Raw genomic sequence first — 20,955 nt, 5'->3', positions numbered from 1 at the left:
TCGAAGGACTCATCACCTTTTGAGCGGAAGCTGTGATTCAACTAACTAAGATCCTGATAGTAAGAATCCCAATCTACATCACATGAAAAATGTAGACACAAGAGTTATATGGATTAGTACTTTAAAAATATATCGAGTATAAGATAGATGTATGATAATTTGTATAGCAGGACATGATGAATACGAGATGTTCACTGAATAAGAAACTGAAATACATGAACTAATGCAATGACCAAGTATTAAAACATGTAAATAACGGATAGTGTAACTAAAATAACTGAATGTAAGCTTAAACCAATAATCTGAAAGATTGAGCTATCGAAGATACCATTCACCAACATAAACCATGCGAGCTATAACATGGAGTTTGGTGTCTTACTCCAACACCGAAAAGAGAGTTTCCTACTTTCAAGGTAAGGACCATGAGTCTGAATTAAGGTTGATCCAGTAGCTAATGTCTATCTGAGACAAAATCATATGGTCGCACATAGTTTTGAAACTTAGGGATTGCTACTGAAGATCAATGAAGGCTAAGCAAAACCTTCGTTCCAAAAGCCCACTCGTTGCTAAGTGAAATCCCAACAAAAATACGTAAATCATATCATATTCATAATCTTAGTCTTTGAAATGGTAAGAATCTAGTAATACCAATTCAATCATAAAGACTTATAAATCATAAGAATAACTCCTATAAAATATCATGATTTCATAACATATCAATTCATAAGAAGTACTCGATTGAAAAAATCCAAATCATGAAGATCTTTCATACAAAATACTTCATTGGGAGGTAATCTAATTTTCTAAAAGTTTTGTTGACACTTTCTTTGAATTATTCCTGAACCATAGTCTCTTCAATTTTTGATGCAGTCTTATAATAAAAACTTGTTTTCATAGACAAAATACGTATATCTCATATAGCATGAGTTCATGTAAAAATTATTAAAAATATATAATTATGATGAAATCACAAGCATAATAAGATCTATCATGATACAAAATCTTGAATCAATAACTCGAAAATTTAGGAAGAAATATAACTTGAAGTAAAATATAGTTATCGAGATACTTCTTAAATAATGCATTTAAAATTAAGGATAATAATATTTTATTAAAATAAAAGATTTGAATCAAGTAAAATATACATTGTTGAAACTCTTTTTGAAAGACTCCTTTAAAATCTTGAACATGCTTTATTTGTAAGATTAATGCATATGAATCAATAATCATTAATGACATGAAGAGCTATAATTTTGCTGACAAAATCAAGAATTAATGATAAGAGGTAAAAGAGAATTCGAGATCATAGAATTTTGGGTAAAGCCCTTAGCTTTGATCTTAAAAATATATATTGTAGGAATAGAGCGTAAAGTAGAAAGTTCCTCACTTTGATTATCTTATATACCTTAAACTCTCCACGAATCTTGAAGGAGAACTCTAATTTGAAGAAGAACATCAAGAAATTCTTTCTGAAGATTTTTGAATTAGTTTCTTAAAAATACTGTGACCGGGAGTTAAGAATTCTATTGCTGACTCATGATTATAGAAAGATCAAATTTAAATCAATCTAGTTCGAGATTATAGAATAGTCAAATCTAAAATGTATTTGATATTGTAATATTACGTCATTGATACAATAATCACACACGCACGCATGCGCGCGCATATATATATATATATATATATATATATATATATATATATATATATATATATATATATATATATATATATATTCACAATCACGATCAATTCAACTTTCTAATGCTTTAAGAGAAGACCAATAATCCAAATCCACTAGATAATCCAAATCCACTAGACTATCATTAATGGATAGGATATAATAGATAGGATCAATGGATCAAAGACTTCAAATCTTATTGCGGTAAAAGTAACAGGCTAATAGAAAGTATTAATTTCAAAGAATTTTATGTGATGCAAACTAAATTACTTAGGGAAGTGAATATTAGTGTCGAAATAGTAATTCAAATTGGCACAAAAGGAATTGTTGATCATCACGATGGATAGTAGCGTGAAGCTATCGTGTGCTGAATTATAACTTTATAGTTGTGTGAACTTATTCAAGTCAAAATTCGAACTAGAAGTGACGATGTGGTCGCCTTCCACTTGCCAACCCACGGTAGACCTTTTGACCCAAGGGAATGTATTGTTGGCTAAGTCATCATGACGTACAGAAGGGTCGCACTGACCACCTTGATGTATAATTCCACATTGAGCAGCAAATATAATTTAGCAAATGACTTAAATATGTAGTGGAATATTGTACGTGGTACAGTGATCTTGCTATTAAAATTCAATAAAATTGATCATTTTTAGTTTCGCTTAGATTCATTAAAGGAAAAGAAGACAAGTGAATAAGGAAAATCAAATTGTTATTGATAAAATAGAAAAAATATAAAGTCACCAATAAAGTTATTTCGAATATTTAAAATGATATCTTAATTTTGTGGGTTTTTTATTATCCCACAAAAATATTGAATATTTTTATTAAAAAAGACTATTTTAAGCCATGCATTTTCTCATCAATAAGACGTGCGTGATCATATCACCTGGTACTTCATATCTTTTATTTTCTTTCTTTTGTTTTCCATTTCTCGGCTTTTCGTGTCTTTTCAATTTCTTGGTCAAGGGATAATGGAGTGGAGATAGTCTCCTTCATTTTTGACAATTCTTGGCCAAATTTCTTGAAATAGCTGAGTGAACAAGGAAATGAGGGTTAATAAGTTACGGTGCTCTTACATTATCTGAAAAAGATCACATTTTAATAAGAAATTAAATCTTGAACAATTTCAAATTATGTTTTTCGACTGACAATGAAAAACAAATAGTTTTGGGGAAGATGATGAATTCACCGTGGAGAGTTCCAACAACTCTTTTGAAATTGTTTTGGGGAAAATGATTAATTTAAATAAAGTTAATAATTGGGATAATGCACAAGTACCCCTCAACCTATGTCTGAAATTCCAGAGAAACACTTATATTATACGAAGGTCCTTTTACCCTCCTGAACTTATTTTATAAATAATTTTTTACCCCTTTTCGGCCTGCGTGGCACTGTCTTGTGGGCCAGTGTGTGTTGATTTTTTTTTCAAACTAGTGTCACGTAGGACGAAAATGGGTAGAAAATTATTTATAAATAAGTTCAAGGGATAATAGGACTTTAGTAAAGTATAAGTGTGTCTCTGATATTTCAGACATAGGTTAAGGGGTACATACTTATGCATTTTTCCTTAGTATTTAATAAAGAAAAAACTGAAGCTCGACACCTTTTAATTGATTTTTAGCAAAAAAAAACAGATATTTGTGCACGTGTTACGCGTCTTCACAAATCAGGTGAGAAAATTAGTCAAAATAATTCTTTTACAAAGATATTCATTACTTTTAGGAAGTAATAAATAATCGCAAAACTAAAATATCTTTTTAAAAATTGAGAACCTGTACATTTTTTCTTTTCACAAACAATTATACTAGATCAACCCTCATTTAAAAAAACAAACACTGATGGCTCTGAATCCCATAAATCTAAGCTACTTCCCTAGAACAATAAGTAGTTATTTAGAAATTGTTAGAAAAAAATTATATTCCTAAATATTCCACTTGATGTATATATATGGAGATAGGCTAGGCACATGATAGAGGCCTAACTAAAATTTCTTTAACGAAAATTTCTCAAACCCCAAAGTGTTGCAACTATTGCCTAGTGGTCAAGAAATTAAAAATAGTGCTTGGCTGTATATTCCTTAAAGCATATCAATAATTGGCCCACGATAATGTAATAAAATATGAACTATATCCATTTATTCATGAAAAAGGGTATAAGTATCCCTTAATTATGATCGAAATCTTATAGACACATCTTAATTAAAATTTTTAAAAAATTTTATCCACCTTTTTAACTTACGTGGCATCCAAATAGCTCTCACGCGCCTTAATTGCGTGGACTCACGGAGTATGCCACGTAAGACATAAGGTGTACAAAATTACCAAAAATAAATAAATAATATGAGGGATAATAAAACCTTAATTTATTTAAGGCCTGTCTCTATAATTTTGATCATAGTCTAAGCGATATACTTGTTCCTTGTCCTTTTTTTCATCTTTATATGCCAAAAAATGGTTCTACTTCCCTTGTCAAGCCCAATTTACTAGTCTACTAGCCCTTTTTGTTAATTTTCTCCTTGCACTTTCAACTATGTCTATAGTTGTAATAACTACTTTTCTCCTCATCTTCTTTGTGTACTTAATCAATGCAAATGACATGTTTTATAACAATAACAACAACAATAATGATACCGATGAGGAGGTAAAACGTATATATGAAATATGGTTGGCAGAGCACGGGAAAATATATAATGGGCTAGGAGAACAGGGGAAACGATTTGAGATTTTTAAAGATAATTTGAGGTTCATCGAGGAGCATAACAACTCGAAAAATCAGACATATGTACTAGGATTAAATCGGTTTGCTGATCTCACGAACGAGGAATACAGGACCATATTTTTGGGCACGAAGAGTGATGCTAGGCGCCGCCTTGTCGAGTCTAAAAACGCTAGTCATCATTACGATTTTCGGGCTAGCGATAGTGTTCCAAAATCGGTTGATTGGAGGAAGAAAGGTGCAGTTGCTCCTATTAAGGACCAAGGGACTTGTGGTAACTATACTTATTATTTTTTGAGTCAATATTCTTATACTTGCTATAAGGGTAGGATATAACCTTTTTAAAAAAAAAAATTAAAGTAAATAAAAATATATGTTTTCTAACAGTTTAACCTTTTAGATTACTCATATCTGACATTTTAATGTGATATCAAGAGAAACAGGAAACCTGGATTCGAGTCATACTGTCATCCATTATAAAAAATGGATTTCCACATGCATACTTTGCTTATAAATATCATGTTATTTGCACCAGTACTATAAACAAAAACATTTTCCATCATGAATCAGCGAGAAATTTGTGACATACAACATGATTTTTTTCATTCATTTCTCATCGAACCAGCATACTAAAAAATATAAGATGGGAAATAGATATTCATGATTGATTCAACCAAAAATTTCTGTGAAAATAGTTACTGAACAATTTTCATTGAAAAAATAGTGATTCTTTTTTAATAGTGTACATAAATAAACAGCGTGTTAAAAACATGAAAAAAATTACTCCTATATAATAAAAGTGTGATTTCTCTAATAACTTAGCATTGTTATTAATATGTGGCTTTGGTATAGGTGTTTTGATCATTTTGATTTACAGGGAGCTGTTGGGCCTTTTCAACAGTGGCTGCAGTAGAAGGCATAAACCAAATAGCAACAGGAGAAATGATTACCTTATCTGAGCAAGAATTAATAGATTGTGACAGAATGTATAATGATGGTTGCAATGGTGGCCTAATGGATTATGCTTTTCAATTTATTATTTCTAATGGTGGTATTAACACTGAATCTCACTATCCTTATAACGGCATCGACCACATATGTGATCTTGTTCAGGTAGTATATCACTAAATTTCAATTAGACACATTCATATTATTGTCTGTTCAATTCGAAATGAATATATGAACGTCTTAAGTAAAATAGTTTATAATTCGAATATCTAGATAAATTTTAGTGACAAATTTAATTTAAAATGTGACAGAAGAATGCAAAGGTTGTGAGCATAGATGATTATGAAGTCGTGGCAGCAAATGAAAAAGCACTTAAGAAGGCTGTAGCACATCAACCTATTAGTGTAGCCATTGAAGCTTCCGGCAGGGCTTTTCAGCTTTACTCTTCGGTAAATATTCATTAACATTTTTATAATCTTTAAAAAAAATTAACTGTTATAGTCGGTGTTGTATTCAGAATTTTGAGATGATGAGTGAATTATTATGAAAATGTGAATCTAAAATATAAATTTGATTGATTTAACATTTAAATTCTTATCATTGAAAATCATTAAAATTTTAATATTATATATCTAGAATTATATTTTTTCTATTCCAAACTACTTAAAAAGATGTTATTCAATTTAGAACAGGTGCATTTAATTATCATCGCATGATATTAAATGATACTTCATGAATTCACATATTTATATTTATATTTTGATATTTTTTAGAAAAATCTAACATTTGTATATGTGATTTTGAAGGGAAGCATGGTTCAATGAACCCTCCTGGATGATTCCCTGGTTATAGTAAATAAAGTTCATCGGCTATATGAGGAACTAACTTGGTTATTCTAGTACCCATGGAAACAATATATATATATATATATATAAAAAAAATGAAGCATTAAAACAGTTTTATAAAAAATATATATATCTAAGTCCAAATATCATGAATTACAGTTGAAATAATTAAAAACATATGTTATGGACTTCTGGTTAAAGGAATAAATATTTTGTTCCTCTAGGTCCTCTACGGTAATTCAATAATATAATATCTTCTCAAGAAAATACAGCTAACAACGTCATATACTCAATAAATTTTTGAATAAAATATTAATTCCGAACTCCACTAAAATCACATTTTTCAATATAAAATTATTCTCTTTAATTTTATAGAATAAATTAAAGATTTATACATACATACATACATATATATATATATATATATTGACTTGTGTTTGTTTCAATGACTAATTTAGATTTATTATTTTGATATTCAAATTTATATATGTTTCACTAATATTCTTGTAAAGCTTATTATAGATGACTAGTTTTTTTCTGCAATTACAAAAATTAAATTATAACATAGACAAAAAAATAGTTTTTAGTTTTTTCTTTACACTAAGGAATGAAAAATAAAATAAAATAAAATAAGAATAGGAAACTCAAATAAGTATAATAAAAGAAGTCAAAAAATAATTATGTATGAAAAAGATTAAAATATACCTTGAACTTTGCTAGAAGAATCATATATATATATCCCTAAATAATTTTTAAGAAAAGTAAAAGTTAAAAATATAAATTTAAAACTATTTTTTTTCACTTCTGTTAAATGAAGGGTATATGTGAGCTCATTTTTTAACGGTATGGATATATGTGAGTCATTTGTATAATTGTAAGGATATATATGAATCACTTTCATAATGAGGGGCAAATCAGATCCAAATGATAAAGTTAAAGGAATATATGGAGCCTTTTTCCCTTTTCTTTTTTTGAAATTGTTTGGTGATACTTTGAGTGAAGGAACCAACCTTGATACTCTATGAGATGGTGATGAATTTTCGTATATTTTATCATCTCAAACTTTTATTTGTCAAATCATACTAAATATGTTATTGTATTCTGTATTTGTTGACTTAAAATCTTGAATATGTCTCTATATGTTGTCAGGGTATATTTACTGGAAATTGCGGAACGCAATTGGACCACGGTGTGGTGGTGGTTGGCTATGGCACAGAAAACGGAGTGGACTATTGGATCGTGAGGAACTCATGGGGCACTAATTGGGGGGAAGATGGCTACATCAAAATGGAGAGGAATATAGAAGACACAAATTCTGGAAAATGTGGAATTGCAATGGAGGGGTCTTATCCAATTAAGAATGCCATAAACAAAATTACTATGGGAGAAGAGGGACTACAAGAAGTATCTAAAGAAATAACTTGGCATGGATCATGTCTATTTTCTGAATTTTAAGTTTAATAATCAATAAGTAGTGTAGGTAATTTCTTATCTCATGAGCATTATTGGGGTATTCCTTTCAATGGATTTGTCTTAATATATGTATGTTTATTTAAGGATGAAAGCCTTTATTTTATATGTTGACAAAGTTAAACAGAGAAATCAGTGATATATCATACATATTTTTACTAGAATAAGTATTATACTTACCAACCAATGCTTTTGCATGACCTTCTCTCTCTCTCTTTTTTTTCCTTTTCTAAAATTGGAATCCATCCACTCAGGGAGAATCAAAGTCCAGCAGAAATGTTTCTTCACCCTTCTCTAAAAGTTGGTCAGTGTAACTTCTTCATGCATAATAAGTCCCTTGCCTCCAAAGAGAGTCCATTTTCATCAAGAAAGATTTTTGCTTTTGTGCAGTTGTAGGGAGGATCAAATTCCTCACAATATTAACTCAGATAATAAATAATACATACATTATAACTCTTGCACTACTAGTAGGTTAGTCAACATTATGGAGGCCTCTCTTGATATTCATCATCCTATGGCATATTCTGATAAATCTTTTCAGGCTTATCTACCAGAGGGTCTTAGTGGGTGTTATCATGACCCTAGCTTTGGACCGTGGCAATTTGGTATCGTAGTCCTAGGTCACCAATACAAATAGTGCAAAGCTAATGTCAAGTAGAGTCATGTGGATCGATACAGAGACGTTTGTATTTTATCTTCGGAAAGCTATAGGCCATCTTTAAGAAGATTCTTTCATTTGACTCTACATCGTGTGTCCTTCGTCCTGTATGTGTCTAAAATTCTCATTGATTTCATTCTTTATAAGATGTAGCACACGAGAGGTGCCGCAGTTAGGGACGATTCTCCCGATCCGACAAATAGAGACCAATTAGGGGTAGATCTAGAGGTCTGACCCTGAGGTTGTGCAGGAGCGGCAACATCCCCTGAAAATAGGGTATGTATGATACCCCTGATAGACTCTATAGCATGACTTTAGAGTAATGAAAGAATTGAAGTTTCTAAATGCTTTGTGGCCTCCTATTCATAAATGTGGTGCGCTTCATACTTACAAACAAGATTCTACTCAATACGACTTGTCAAACATTTTTGGACCTTTTCTAAAACCTTGTTCTCTGAATATCATGTTTTTCATGACCCAAAGTACAACCTAGACGTGACATGGCGTATAAGACTCCGAGAGACTCTAAACAAGTAGTTGATATTATAAGAAGAACGTCTCATATTATAAAAGAGTTTTGGCATAAAATAGAAGTCCAATCATAGTTTCGACAAGTCATTTTAATATCTCAAATAAGTGGTTGGGACGTAACTCATACGTGGTACAATATCCAAAAACTAAAGACATATGAAAGAAAAGTAAATGTGACATGGTCTCAAACGTGAAGACTCACCAACTCTTGAACCACTAGCCACGAGCGGGAGAAGGAAGATCGTAAGACCCTACATTAGTTAAACAATATATGCACAAGTATGCTTAGTATATAAAATGTACCAAGTACGAGGTATATGCTATAAAACATGAAACATGATCATAAGAGGACATAATAAAAAATATGATATGCATGACCAAGCTAAACATAGTAAGACCTTTTAAATAAGTCTTCCACTAAATAGTCAGTCAGACCACTAAGCGTTCATCGAGTGCCAATGACGTTCAGAGCGTAGGCTCGAAGCGTGATAATATCATTTTTTAAATCAGTTTGATTAATTTTTTTAATCATAACCATGAACAATCTTAAACTCTAACTATAGTATAAGGAATATGCATACGGTAGCCTAGTATCCAATGACAGACCATCTGAGTTCTAAAAACCCATCATATGCCTCCGCTATCTGATGTGTTTGTAAAGGCCCTATCCGCATTGAGTTTATAATGATTTGGTTTAGGCGGTATCCATTTAAGTTGTGATTGGGTTCTAAGCACCTTGGGAGTGAACACCCTAGGCAAATATTGATATCACGTGGCTTGCTGAGTAGTCTTTTATCATTAAAGAGATTATCAGAGTTCGGAGTCTAAAAGTATAAAATGCTAATAAAAATTTTGAAACGATATATAAATTTTTATTTTAACTTAAACGGAAAAATCATTGGAATAGCAGCAATATAGTTCACCTAAAAAAGCAAATCAGCAGCGATTTGCAAAATTTGACTTTTTTAAAAAAAAAATTTTTTTAAAGAAATCGTTGTCAAGGCAGCGATTTTCAAAATAATATTTTTTTAATAAAACACTGACTAGACAGCGTTTTACCTTTAATTATTTTTATTATTTATTTGAATTTTAAAAGAAAACTTAAAAGCAAATCGCCGCCAGGGCAGTGATTTGCATCAAAAAGTTGAAGCCTCAAGTAGATACAACATTAAAAAAATTATAATAAATTGATACAAATCGCTGCCCTTGCAGCGATTTGGTTGTAATTTTTTTTTAAAAAAAATCAAATAGATAATAAAAAAATTTAAAGGCCTAGGCAGCGTTTTATTAAAAAAAATATTTTGCAAATCACTGCATTGACAGCGATTTCTTTTTTAAAAATTAAAAAATCAAATTTTGCAATTCGCTGCTATAGAAATTTGCTTTTTCCGACGAACTAAATCGCTGTCATTCCATTAATTTTACCGTTTTGATTAAAATAAAAATTCATATATCATTTTGAAATTTTTGTTAACTATATATGGGGAATTTCAGTTGGAGGGGAGGGATTGGATTGTTTACAAGTTTGATTTAATGAGACTTGATATCTAGTGGATAGGCATGAAAGATTTTGGTGACAATACATAATTTGGCCAATTCGAGTCCAAAAAGAAACGACCTTGGAGCAATCAATTTTTACAAGACTAGTTCAACACCTCCCTAAACCATAGCAGAGTAACAACATAATGAATATCCAGGATACAAAAGGAGAAATCGTGAGGAGTTGTTCTTTTACTTCTTTTTTGTTTCATTTCTTCAAGTTGCAGAAGTTAACTTTTAGGAGAGGGGTATCTTGGAGATCGATGTTTTCTTGGAAATATAAAGAAGAGGAAAGAATAGGGTCTGGGAGTCGAAGTAATACGTGCATTCCTGGTAATATAGAAAGGTGCTTTCGACATTTGAAACAAAATGACAATGAACATGCATAAAGATCACTGTCCTTGATGACATTTAATCGATGGAACAATATCTATTTGATTCACATACCAGAAGTAACAGTATACATGGTTCAAGACAGCACTGTATAATGCGATTGTCAATGGAGCAGCAGGGATAGCTTTCATCATCCAAGAGATGACCTCTAAGATTCTAAATGCATCTATGTTGGTTACATATCAAATTTTCAAAAAGAAAATATCAAACACACAAACGAAGAGAGATAAGTCGCATATCCACACTTTCTATTGATTCAATTAAAAAATAAAGTTGAACAGAGTGTTTTCTCTGTTCTAACTTGTCTTTGCAATTTTCATAAGTTCTCATTGGCGTTACCATTTGACCACCTACGGAATGTGCAAGCAACGAAGCCCCTTCCTCCAAGAAAGCCAATCCTTGTATTTGATGCTGATGATCGACCAAAATTACTGGTCGATGGGGTATCAATATCAACGACACCACCAGCACCAAGGATGGGAACAATTCTTGCAATCGCTGGAAACTCTATACCTTCTTCTAATGCTCCACCATCACTTGCACTACCATCCACAACCTCCACATCAACTTCCCCAACATCAAGATTCACCGTCAAAGATCCCCTCCTTGATCTCAACAAATCTGCAACTTCACCAGTTACGTTCTTGCACTTCTTAACCTTAATTTTCACCAAATTAGGACATCCCCACGCGAAAGACACAATACCTTCATCTGTTACCTCACATCCCTTTATACAAAGCTTCTTCAAAGCCATACATTTTGTAGCAATACAAGTTACTTCAGCATCCCCAATACTCTCACTACCACAAAGTGCTAATCTTTCTAACTTTTGACAATTAGAAGCAATGGCCAATAAACTAGTCACCGTGGGATTCAAACCCATTATTACCAATTCCTTGAGGTTTATACTATTCTCACCGATAGCACTCAATCCCACGTCACCTATTCGATTTGTCCTCCATCCATCAATGTGAACCTTCCTCAATAACTTACAACGTCTAGCCACATCAACAACTCCAGCATCTGTACATTCAGGAGCTTTTACCAAATGAAGTATCTCCAAGTCCGAAAACTTGGATATTGCCCCGAGTCCAATGTCACTCACTTGAACCCTCTCTAAATGAATCTCAACTAAATGATTTTCCCGACTAGCAATCGTCTCCAACACCCTATCCCAATCACCCAAACATCGCAACAATTTCAACGTCTTCAAATTCTTCGATCCCATGATCAAAGGTCCAAAACATTGTCCATTATAAAGCTCTTTTAAGCATATAGATTTAAGTAAACAAGCAGCATTAGATCCAATGCTAATCGGTTCAGTAGATATAGTATGATTCATACATCGTAAACGTTTAACAGAGAGTTCTTCAAGGGAAATGCTGTTAATAAGCAAAGCGTTCATACCTTCAGCTCCAAACATACAAGACCCGCAAGAGAATTTCTTCAATTTCTCACAATTCTTTGCCAAACAAGCCATTCCCAAATCGGTTATATCTCGGCAACCACGAAGCTTTAGGCGCGTTAGGTTAACGCACCGTTGGGAGATGAGGATCAAAGCTTCATCGTTTATGCTCACCGATCTTCGGTCACATCGGAGAGCGAGTTTGGTTACGGAATCGAAACGAGAGAAGATGGTGGGTATATCCGGAATGATTTCGCTTTTTGCGTTTAGAGAAAGCCGGTGACGGCTAATCCCTTCAACCAGAAGCCATCTCCGGCAGACAAGGGAGGATCTTTTCCGATCACCGGAGCTTAAGGACTGGAAAATTAGAGCTAAACATTCGTCGGGAAGACCATCAGTGTAATCTCGGTTTTCACAGGGTTGTGAAATGGGGAAATGACCTTCATCGGATTGTGTAGGGTAGAAAAATTCCGATTGGGAATGGTCGGTGCCGGAACAACGGTGGTGGGGATAATTGGAATTGGTGGGGGAGAAGCCGTGAGCTGAGGAAGATTGGCCCATTTGGATTGAAGGAAACTAGTAAATGTCGTCGTAATGGTCTGCCGGAATTTTAGACTCCGCCGTGAGAAATAGCGCGGCGCTGCTAGCTAATTTAAATATGTAGGAAGAAGAAGTAAAGGGAGAACTGGTCATCGCCGTGACCAATTATAGTTATATTGTTTATACGAATAATATAATATTTGGCTATACAATATCATGTATTAATATTTTGTATGTCCACAACAATATTTGGTTATGTAATATCACATATTTAATATATTGAAAATCGCAATCACATGGGTGAGTTTTTTACATAGAAGATTGAAATTAAATTCAGCCTCGATTTACTATTCAGTTATGAACTTGTATATGTGATTGATTGGATGTTAATATGATTTATTTATAACTTATTTATAATTTATAAATTGTTTATGACTTTACATTTCATATCACCACAAAATATAAAAACTCGATTTATTTTTTAAATTTTAATTATGTTATATAAATGAGATTGAAAATATAGCATATATTGAGCTCGACATAAATTGTCATATATATATATATATATATATATATATATATATATATAAAATTGAAACAAATGAAGTGATGGTGAACTTAATTGCTACCAAAAGTTAGGTCCACTTCTAATACTCTTCTCGTATATGTGGTGCATAAATTTTTGATTTATTAAAATAAACTATATTTTATATCTAAATATAAATTTAAATTTAAATTCTGTTATTACTAATAGGATGATTCACTTTCCAACTTCTAAATAACTTAATTTAAATTTTAAATATTCATAAACTCCTCTCAATAATTCGCAATTAATTAAAGATCAAATAATCAATATGGGTGAATCGAATTTGATAAAGTCAAAAAGATCAATAATTATATTTTAAAAGTTTTAGTGTGCGATAATCTTTTGTTTTATTTACTAAATTACAAAATCTAACTCAAAAATATGGTCACTTTAATTTGCACTCCTAACATTTTAGGATTTAATCTTTTAAATATTAATTACAAAAAAAAAAATTATAAATGAGAGTGGATAGATGAGTGGTTTGAGATATTGCAATTTAAATTTATTACACTTAGAAATCTAAAATTCGTAATGGTCCCCTAGCAATTATTGTTATTTGGACCTTCAAAAATTATATAAATATATTGGGAGACTTCTTCAAATTTGGTACCATCATTTATTCGATACATATAATATATTATAACTTCTTAGTCCTACTTTGAAAAATTCAAAGTACTAATTTAATTTCTTGATGCGCAATGACTTGTTTGTAAAGACAATTGCAATAATGAATATAACAACATATGGTAAAACAATAAATACAAGGAAAAAGAGCAAAGGTACAAGTTCGTTTGCCTCCTATTCATCTCTATTTTACTTCTATTCTATATATTTGGAAAGTAAAATAGAGAACGGACAGAAAAAATAAACTAAAAGTGTCTTATAAAATTTCAATTAAAAAATAGGACAATTGAACCCTTTTTATTTTATTTTTTACTTTTTTATATTAAATATTAATAAAAGGACTAAAATTAATAATATACAACTAGTGAAGTTTTTCTGGACAAGTACTTCTAAAGTTGCTTGGACAATTATTGAAGTTGTCCCAACAACTACGACAGTTGGTAGACTAAAGTGTAAAAGTTAAAAGTTTGACACTATTGTAAAAACATATTTTAACCGAATTTATATTATTTGTCACTTTTACATAATTTTTAAGACTTAAAGGACTCCTACCTAATTGACAAAATATTTTGTCCCTTTTAATAGACTTTCCTGAGTGCACTCTAATACACCTCCAAATTGCTCTTTATTCTTCAAAATTAGAGAGTTGAATAGTAGTTATCATAATCTTCTTAAATGATATATAATATTTTAAAAAAATATTATTTAATATATACTACTTTAAATTCAAATTAATAGTATTTTTAATTTTTTTTCATCAATAATAAAATTTAATATTTTTATTGATGTTCATTATAAAGAATACACAAAATTAAAATGGTAAAAAAAATTAATTTAAATATATATGACAATACAATCAATAACATAATAATTTAAATAAAAGGTAAATACAATACACAACATAATAATTGATTCGTGGTAAAAAAATCATGTCGAAAAGATGTAGAGCGTGCATTCAAAGTTTTGCAATTATTGCAAGACCGTCACGTTTTTGGAGAAAGAAAGTGATACATGATATAATGACTGCATGTATTATACTGCAAAACGTGATAATTGAGGATAAACATGATCTTAATGCACAAATTTAAGATGTCATAAAGGCTTCAACTCCAACGATAAAAATGGTGGTAGATGAAAATCTCTAAGTTGAACAAGTTTTAGCTAGACATAAAAAAATAAGGACAAAAATATTCATTTTGAACTTCGTAATGCATTAATAGAGCATTTATGGGAGCAACGTAATAATTTCAAAAATTGAGTGTTTATGTAATGTTTATGTGATTGTATTTCACTTTTATTTGAATTTGTCCATTAATTTATATATTATATAATATTTTCTTGCAATTTATGGTATTTAAAAATTTAGAATAAAATAAAAATTTTATATTAAATAATATATATATATATATATATATATATATATATATATATATGAAATGAGAATTATATAAAGTAATTAAAGGAAAAAAATAAATGATTTATATTATGAAATAAGAAAATAAAAATAAAATAGAAATAATAATATAATATTGAGGAGAGAGAAAAAAAATATCTTTTTTAGAGAGTAAAATAGAGAATTGAATTGGAGTTGATTATCTAAAAAAATAGAAAAATCTATATTTGGAGAATAAAATAGAGTGAATGGTTGGAGAAGGATAAAATAATTGGATAAAAAATTGTGGGATGTAATTTAATTGAATGTGCTACAAACAACAATTGTCGGTTTCGATTCACAAATTTGACAATTCTAAAATTCATGTTAACATGGTAACACGAGGTTACTTATCAATTATCAGTGTATTGATATCTAAAATTATTATGTCAACGAATTATTTAGTGACAGTAAAGTACACTTGAGTTTGGTTTCAAGTAGAGATAATATTATTCATGAAGCGTCGATGTGGTGATTCTTTGAAAGGAAATGTTCTAACAATATTGTATGAAGACAATGTTGCATTTATAGTTCAACTAATGAGAGGATACATTAAAGGATTTTCATTTCACCATAAAAAAGATTCACTCATGATCTTAGATATTTCAACAAGTTCGCTTAAGTGATATCCCTCTCTCCCTGATTACTTATTCACTTTTGAATTGGTATACCTATTAAGAAAATAATCATTGACATGATGAACGTATCATTTTACCCCTATTAATTATGAAGAAGATGAATTAAAAATATAAGATCTTAAAAAAGTTTTACCTTTTCAAAGTAATTAATGTAAGGTATAATATATAAAAAAAATTATTCTTTCTTGATTTGTCAAAATGGACAAATAATTAGGACAACTGCAAAAGAAAAAATGGACAAATAATTAGGGACAGAGATAGTAATTTAGTAGATATTTTTACCAAGGCATTACCAACTTCAACTTTTGAGAAATTGAGATATAAAATTGAAATGTGTCATCTTCAAAATATTAGATGATATTTTCATTAGTGGAGGTAAATACGTATTTCACTTTTTTTTCCTTAATCAAGGATTCTGTCCCACAAGATTTTTCTTGATAAAATTGTAATGAAGCAATAAACAATGATTATTAAAAATAACGATGTACACTCTCTCTTCTTCTTCTAGAATTTCTTTGTGGAGACATCCACATAAAAGTATTGTAAATAATGAAATATGAATGTTATATAGCGCATTCACATTTTATGATTTTAGAATTTAGACATAATCTTGAATTATGACTTCGAAAAATACATTGATATATTACAAGAAAAAATATTGCTACTTTTTCTCTCTTTTTATATTTTTTGGTTATTAAGTTTTAATATCTTTATTTTATAACAAAAAATTTATTTTGACCTGTTCCACATTTAATAAAAAAATTTCAATTTGACTTGTTCCTAATCCTGGGTGGAAATGAAATTATAATTGTCAAGTCCAATGCCTGTCTTTCTAGGTTAGACACTAGACTAGACATATTAACAAACGCACACTACACACGCATTATGTTCTTTCCATGTGCTTGTAACTTAAACCTTTTTTTTTTTTTTTAAACGGAGGAAGGTTAAATATGTTTCTAAATTATGTAAAATTAAAAATATATCTTTTAAGTTGGCAACAAATTTTTTGGTCATCTCATGATAAATTATTTTATCATATATATGAGATAACTTATCTCATCACTAAGATATAAATAGTGAGATAAGTAATTCAAGAATTACTTAATAGTTTTAACCAAACACAGAATAAAATAATTGTACATTTTATTTTAAACTATTATATTTTATATCTCACATCAAATGATTCCTAATATAATTGAAGCCCAGTTGACTTATTAGCTTATTAATAAATAAAACTAAAGACCGACAATATCCTTGAACTACAGAAACTAACCTTTACCCTCCCTTCCTTACTAGTAAAACTCGAATTCAAATTTAACCAAAGTTAAAAGTTTAAGTACTTTTTGGCTAACATGAAACCTCTTTCCTTACCTTTTCATTTGTTTTATTTATTTATTACATATATATAGCGTGATAATCAAACTGTTTTTCTTAAATATAAAGAGATAATAATTGATTGTATAACTTTATTATAAGTTCAAATAAATGGATCATTAGATAAATGACATCAACAAAGGGGTCACGGGCTTGTAGCATTCAGCATGGCAGTTTTCTAATAATTGTTCTTCTAAACTAGACGTATATGGGAGCATTTACCAATAATTATTAATCATACACAATAATAATTAGTGGATCCACAAAAAAGTTAAAGCTTATAAGAATGGATAAGAAAAAGATATCTTAACCACTCTAGTATAAATACTAGAGCCACCAATATAGACTTGGTCCACTAATTTAAAAAAAAAAATCACATTGAAATTTGAAAGTTGGATAACGGAGTTCAAACCAAAAACGGAATCATGTTGTAAGATTAACAAAATCGGTTTTATTAACAACTCAATAGGGAAAATTCTGATCATCTCCAAAACAAAACGAGTAATTAAGAAAACTCAAATCAAACAAAAAGAGAATGAGGTTTACACCAGACTAGTGCGATAATTGAACTAGACTAACTAAAACTCCAGTTCATCCTTAGAGGAACGCGATGGCAAGATGACTTGTTCGCGTTGAGCATTAGCAATCCTCTTAAGCCTTTTCTCATCAATTCCAAATGCAGCTGCAAATTCTCGCCCTCTCAAACTCTGCATCAATGAGTTTTTACCTACCAAGAACTGTTGATGGTTCCTCTTTGCTGATGTAGTGAAGCCAAAGAACTCCAACGGGCTATTCGTTGATGCAATTTGGCAAAACGGAAAGTACCTTGGCACCCAAAAAACGTCTCCTTCGCATACTTTAGCATTCATTGCTAAAGTACCATTCGGATACACAATTTGAATCCTGCCTGTCCCTCTCAACACAACTCCATACTCGATTGCTGATGGATTGATATGAGGCGCCATAAGGGATCCCTACATTTACATAGAAAGAAACGTAGATAAAACATATAAAATTCGAACAAACATGTATATCCATCCACATTATTATATACATGAATCATTCAATTACCGGAGATAGATTGACAAGATACACGCCATGTCCTGATTGCTCTAGAGGAGAATAATCAGATGAATCCACCTTCTTGCTCCATCCAAAGTCATTCTTGAAATCGGGCTTCTTGTTGTAGATATTGTACGTTGATGGGGCTTTATGATTCACTCTCTCGATAACATCTTCACCGTTTAACAAAGTAAACAAAAATTTCCTAAATGACCATCTTGATTTCTCCTCTTTGGGGCTAACTTCTTCATCAAAATTCACAATTCTCTTCAAATTAGCTAGTCTTTCATGGGGTTCTAGGTCCAAGAAGTTGGACCAAACGTTCGCATCATGATGAGAACCAGATAAATGTACGATTGGTCCAGACGATTGTCTGGTCAAGAGCGCGTGTACTTCTGCTGTTGAAACCTATCATAACACATATGCGAACACTCAAAACTTGAATTTCGCTGACAAGTAAAAAATCCAACTTTGAGTATGTATATCTAGACTGAAAGAAATAGTAAGAAATGTACATTAAGAGCAGTTGATAATGTAGTATGATCGAATCCAGCAAGAACGGACGAGGGATTACTTCCACCACCAATGAAGAATGACTGCAAAACATAACGAGTTACAAAGTTTTCGGAAAAAACAGAGTATATGACTAAAGGTAAGAAAAGGAGATTAAAAAACAACTCAGCGTCAGTTGCATAGCTAAATGTAGTAACCAGTTGAATACCCTTCGTTGAAAAATAAATACTACTATTTCTATAGAAAATCATACAAAATACATGTCAAAAATTATTTTTCATATGAACATATTAAGTCTTATACCCCTTTAATGAATTTCTAGCTTCGTCACTGCAGTTAGCTAGGGTACCTGGAAAGCATGCCATCCCATGGATTCAGAGGTAATGTCAATGCTGCAAATAATTTGAAGTCTTTTGCTTTCAACTCTATTCTCTAAATAAAAAGCTGATCCAGCAGGAATTGTATACACATCTCCTGGCTTCAAACTCCTTTCTTCTAATTGATCCTTGTAGATATGTCCAACTCTTGCTTCCCCTATATTTAATCCAATAAAAAAAATGATAATCCTAGCAAAAATTTTAAATTTTACACTATCCGAGTATTTTGACATGTTACGTTTTTTATGTTACAAGTCCCACCTTTTTATGAAATCCTATCATTTATATGAGTATCAAAAACAATCTCTCTACCTCCCAAAGGTAGGGGTCAGGTTTATGACTTACACTGAATATGTTATTGTTATTGTTGTAGTGTTAAAGAAGTTATGATCTTAAAAGAGATATTGTGAAAGATCAGAAAAAGTCTATCTACCTCCCAACGTACCGTGAATATGTTATTGTTGTTGTCGTAGAGTATAAAAAAAGTTATAATCTTAAAAGACATATTATGAACGATCAGAAACAGTCTATCTAACTCCCAAGATAGGAGTAAGGTTTGTGAAGTACCCTGAATATGTTATTGTTGTTGTGGTAGTGTATACAAGAAATTATAATCTTAAAAGAGATATTGCAAACGATCTAGAAAGAAGATAGGAGTGAAATTACCATGATGAACAAAGATGACAAGATTTGAATCAAGATATTGAGGGATGAAGAGGCTATTTGGTTCCATGGAGATGAAACCAATATGCATTGGACTATGTAAAAATGAACCCCTACGATAGCCACCTTTCACAAATCTCATAGACCCGGCATCCGTTTTCACAACATTATGCAAGTGACGCAACAAGAACCATTGTTCTCCTTGTGTCCTTTGTTCACTTTCCTGGTCTACGTGAAATCCATCAACACACGCAACCAGTGCCGAGAAAAGTATCAATACGAGAAATAACAATATCCTTATCTTTCCCATCCCAACTCGGAACATAAATAAACTAATAATAGTTAGATTTTCTAAGACGATTTCTTTAATCAACTTTGGTTTACTGGTGAATTATTAGGTGAAGCGTCTAGCGATTTATATAGAGATGTCAATTATGAGATTTGAGAGGAATTGTTGTCAACCATACACTATTTTTAGGCATTTCTATGAACTTTGAGATCGATCTTGAAAAATATTAGTTGAACTAAAGAAAAGATTACTATTTGTTGAAATTTGTATACATGACAAAATGTTGTGAAATTGTAATTTGATGACCACTTCAAATGCCTACTCTAACGCAATAAAAGAGAATGTATTTAAATTGTATATACTATATTTCTTACACTTGTATTACCTTTAAAGTTTACCACAACATGTATATGTTAATTTGTTTCAAATGAAATTCACAACTTTGTTAAATGGTCCCCTTGATATTCAAATGTAAGTGAGGCTAAATAGAAAAAGCGTAGAGAGAAGAGCCTAAAGAGTCTCAAACTCTATTTCTACATTTTGTACATGCCTAACATTCTAACTCCTTTTGGGGGTCACATTTCGATAAATGACAAAATGGGACCTTGTTTGTAGGGGAGACAGTCAACTGAACATCTCAATCATTGACAAAAATTTTATTCGCATTTA

The 20,955-nt window shown here is 30.9% G+C and overlaps 3 protein-coding genes and 1 long non-coding RNA gene across 4 annotated transcripts; 2 read left to right on the top strand and 2 right to left on the bottom strand.

The window, feature by feature from the left end:
- Positions 1–4,162: 4,162 nt before the first annotated feature.
- On the top strand, positions 4,163–7,792 carry LOC101267778 (cysteine proteinase COT44-like). Its single transcript, XM_026029835.2, has 4 exons — positions 4,163–4,673; positions 5,277–5,512; positions 5,659–5,796; positions 7,342–7,792. The coding sequence occupies exons 1-4, from the start codon at positions 4,214–4,216 to the stop codon at positions 7,645–7,647; spliced, it is 1,140 nt and encodes a 379-aa protein (XP_025885620.1). The 5' UTR covers positions 4,163–4,213; the 3' UTR covers positions 7,648–7,792.
- Positions 7,793–10,800: 3,008 nt separating this feature from the next.
- LOC101246998 (F-box protein SKIP2-like) lies at positions 10,801–13,081 on the bottom strand. The gene has a single exon (XM_004234613.5). The coding sequence runs from the start codon at positions 12,747–12,749 to the stop codon at positions 11,100–11,102; it is 1,650 nt and encodes a 549-aa protein (XP_004234661.2). The 5' UTR covers positions 12,750–13,081; the 3' UTR covers positions 10,801–11,099.
- Positions 13,082–17,808: 4,727 nt separating this feature from the next.
- On the bottom strand, positions 17,809–20,421 carry LOC101267490 (vicilin-like seed storage protein At2g28490). Its single transcript, XM_004234669.5, has 5 exons — positions 20,001–20,421; positions 19,307–19,491; positions 18,960–19,040; positions 18,454–18,852; positions 17,809–18,356 (listed from the first exon to the last, which is right to left on the bottom strand). Exons 1-5 carry the CDS (start codon positions 20,320–20,322, stop codon positions 17,961–17,963), a joined length of 1,383 nt encoding a protein of 460 aa, XP_004234717.2. The 5' UTR covers positions 20,323–20,421; the 3' UTR covers positions 17,809–17,960.
- On the top strand, positions 18,956–19,540 carry LOC138347815 (uncharacterized). Its single transcript, XR_011220380.1, has 2 exons — positions 18,956–19,096; positions 19,294–19,540. It is a non-coding gene; the product is annotated as an uncharacterized lncRNA (long non-coding RNA).
- Positions 20,422–20,955: the final 534 nt, after the last annotated feature.

The sequence above is a fragment of the Solanum lycopersicum genome, chromosome 3 (genome assembly GCF_036512215.1).
Source record: "Solanum lycopersicum chromosome 3, SLM_r2.1".
NCBI lineage: Eukaryota > Viridiplantae > Streptophyta > Magnoliopsida > Solanales > Solanaceae > Solanum > Solanum lycopersicum.
The sequence above is the reverse complement of the archived record's forward strand: the minus strand, read 5'-3'. Positions and strand labels throughout refer to the sequence as shown.

Bases quoted from the DNA above. Each gene is read 5' to 3' on its own strand.
- LOC101267490 (XM_004234669.5), bottom strand. From the start codon at position 20,322: ATGTTCCGAGTTGGGATGGGAAAGATAAGGATATTGTTATTTCTCGTA. The intron at 19,492-20,000 runs GTAATTTCACTC...GATTAAATATAG, and splicing joins TGTCATCTTTGTTCATCATG to GGGAAGCAAGAGTTGGACAT. The intron at 18,357-18,453 runs GTAATTGAATGA...ATGTAAATGTAG, and splicing joins ATCTTGTCAATCTATCTCCG to GGATCCCTTATGGCGCCTCA.
- LOC101246998 (XM_004234613.5), bottom strand. From the start codon at position 12,749: ATGGGCCAATCTTCCTCAGCTCACGGCTTCTCCCCCACCAATTCCAAT.
- LOC101267778 (XM_026029835.2), top strand. From the start codon at position 4,214: ATGTCTATAGTTGTAATAACTACTTTTCTCCTCATCTTCTTTGTGTAC. The intron at 4,674-5,276 runs GTAACTATACTT...TTTGATTTACAG, and splicing joins TAAGGACCAAGGGACTTGTG to GGAGCTGTTGGGCCTTTTCA. The intron at 5,797-7,341 runs GTAAATATTCAT...ATATGTTGTCAG, and splicing joins CTTTTCAGCTTTACTCTTCG to GGTATATTTACTGGAAATTG.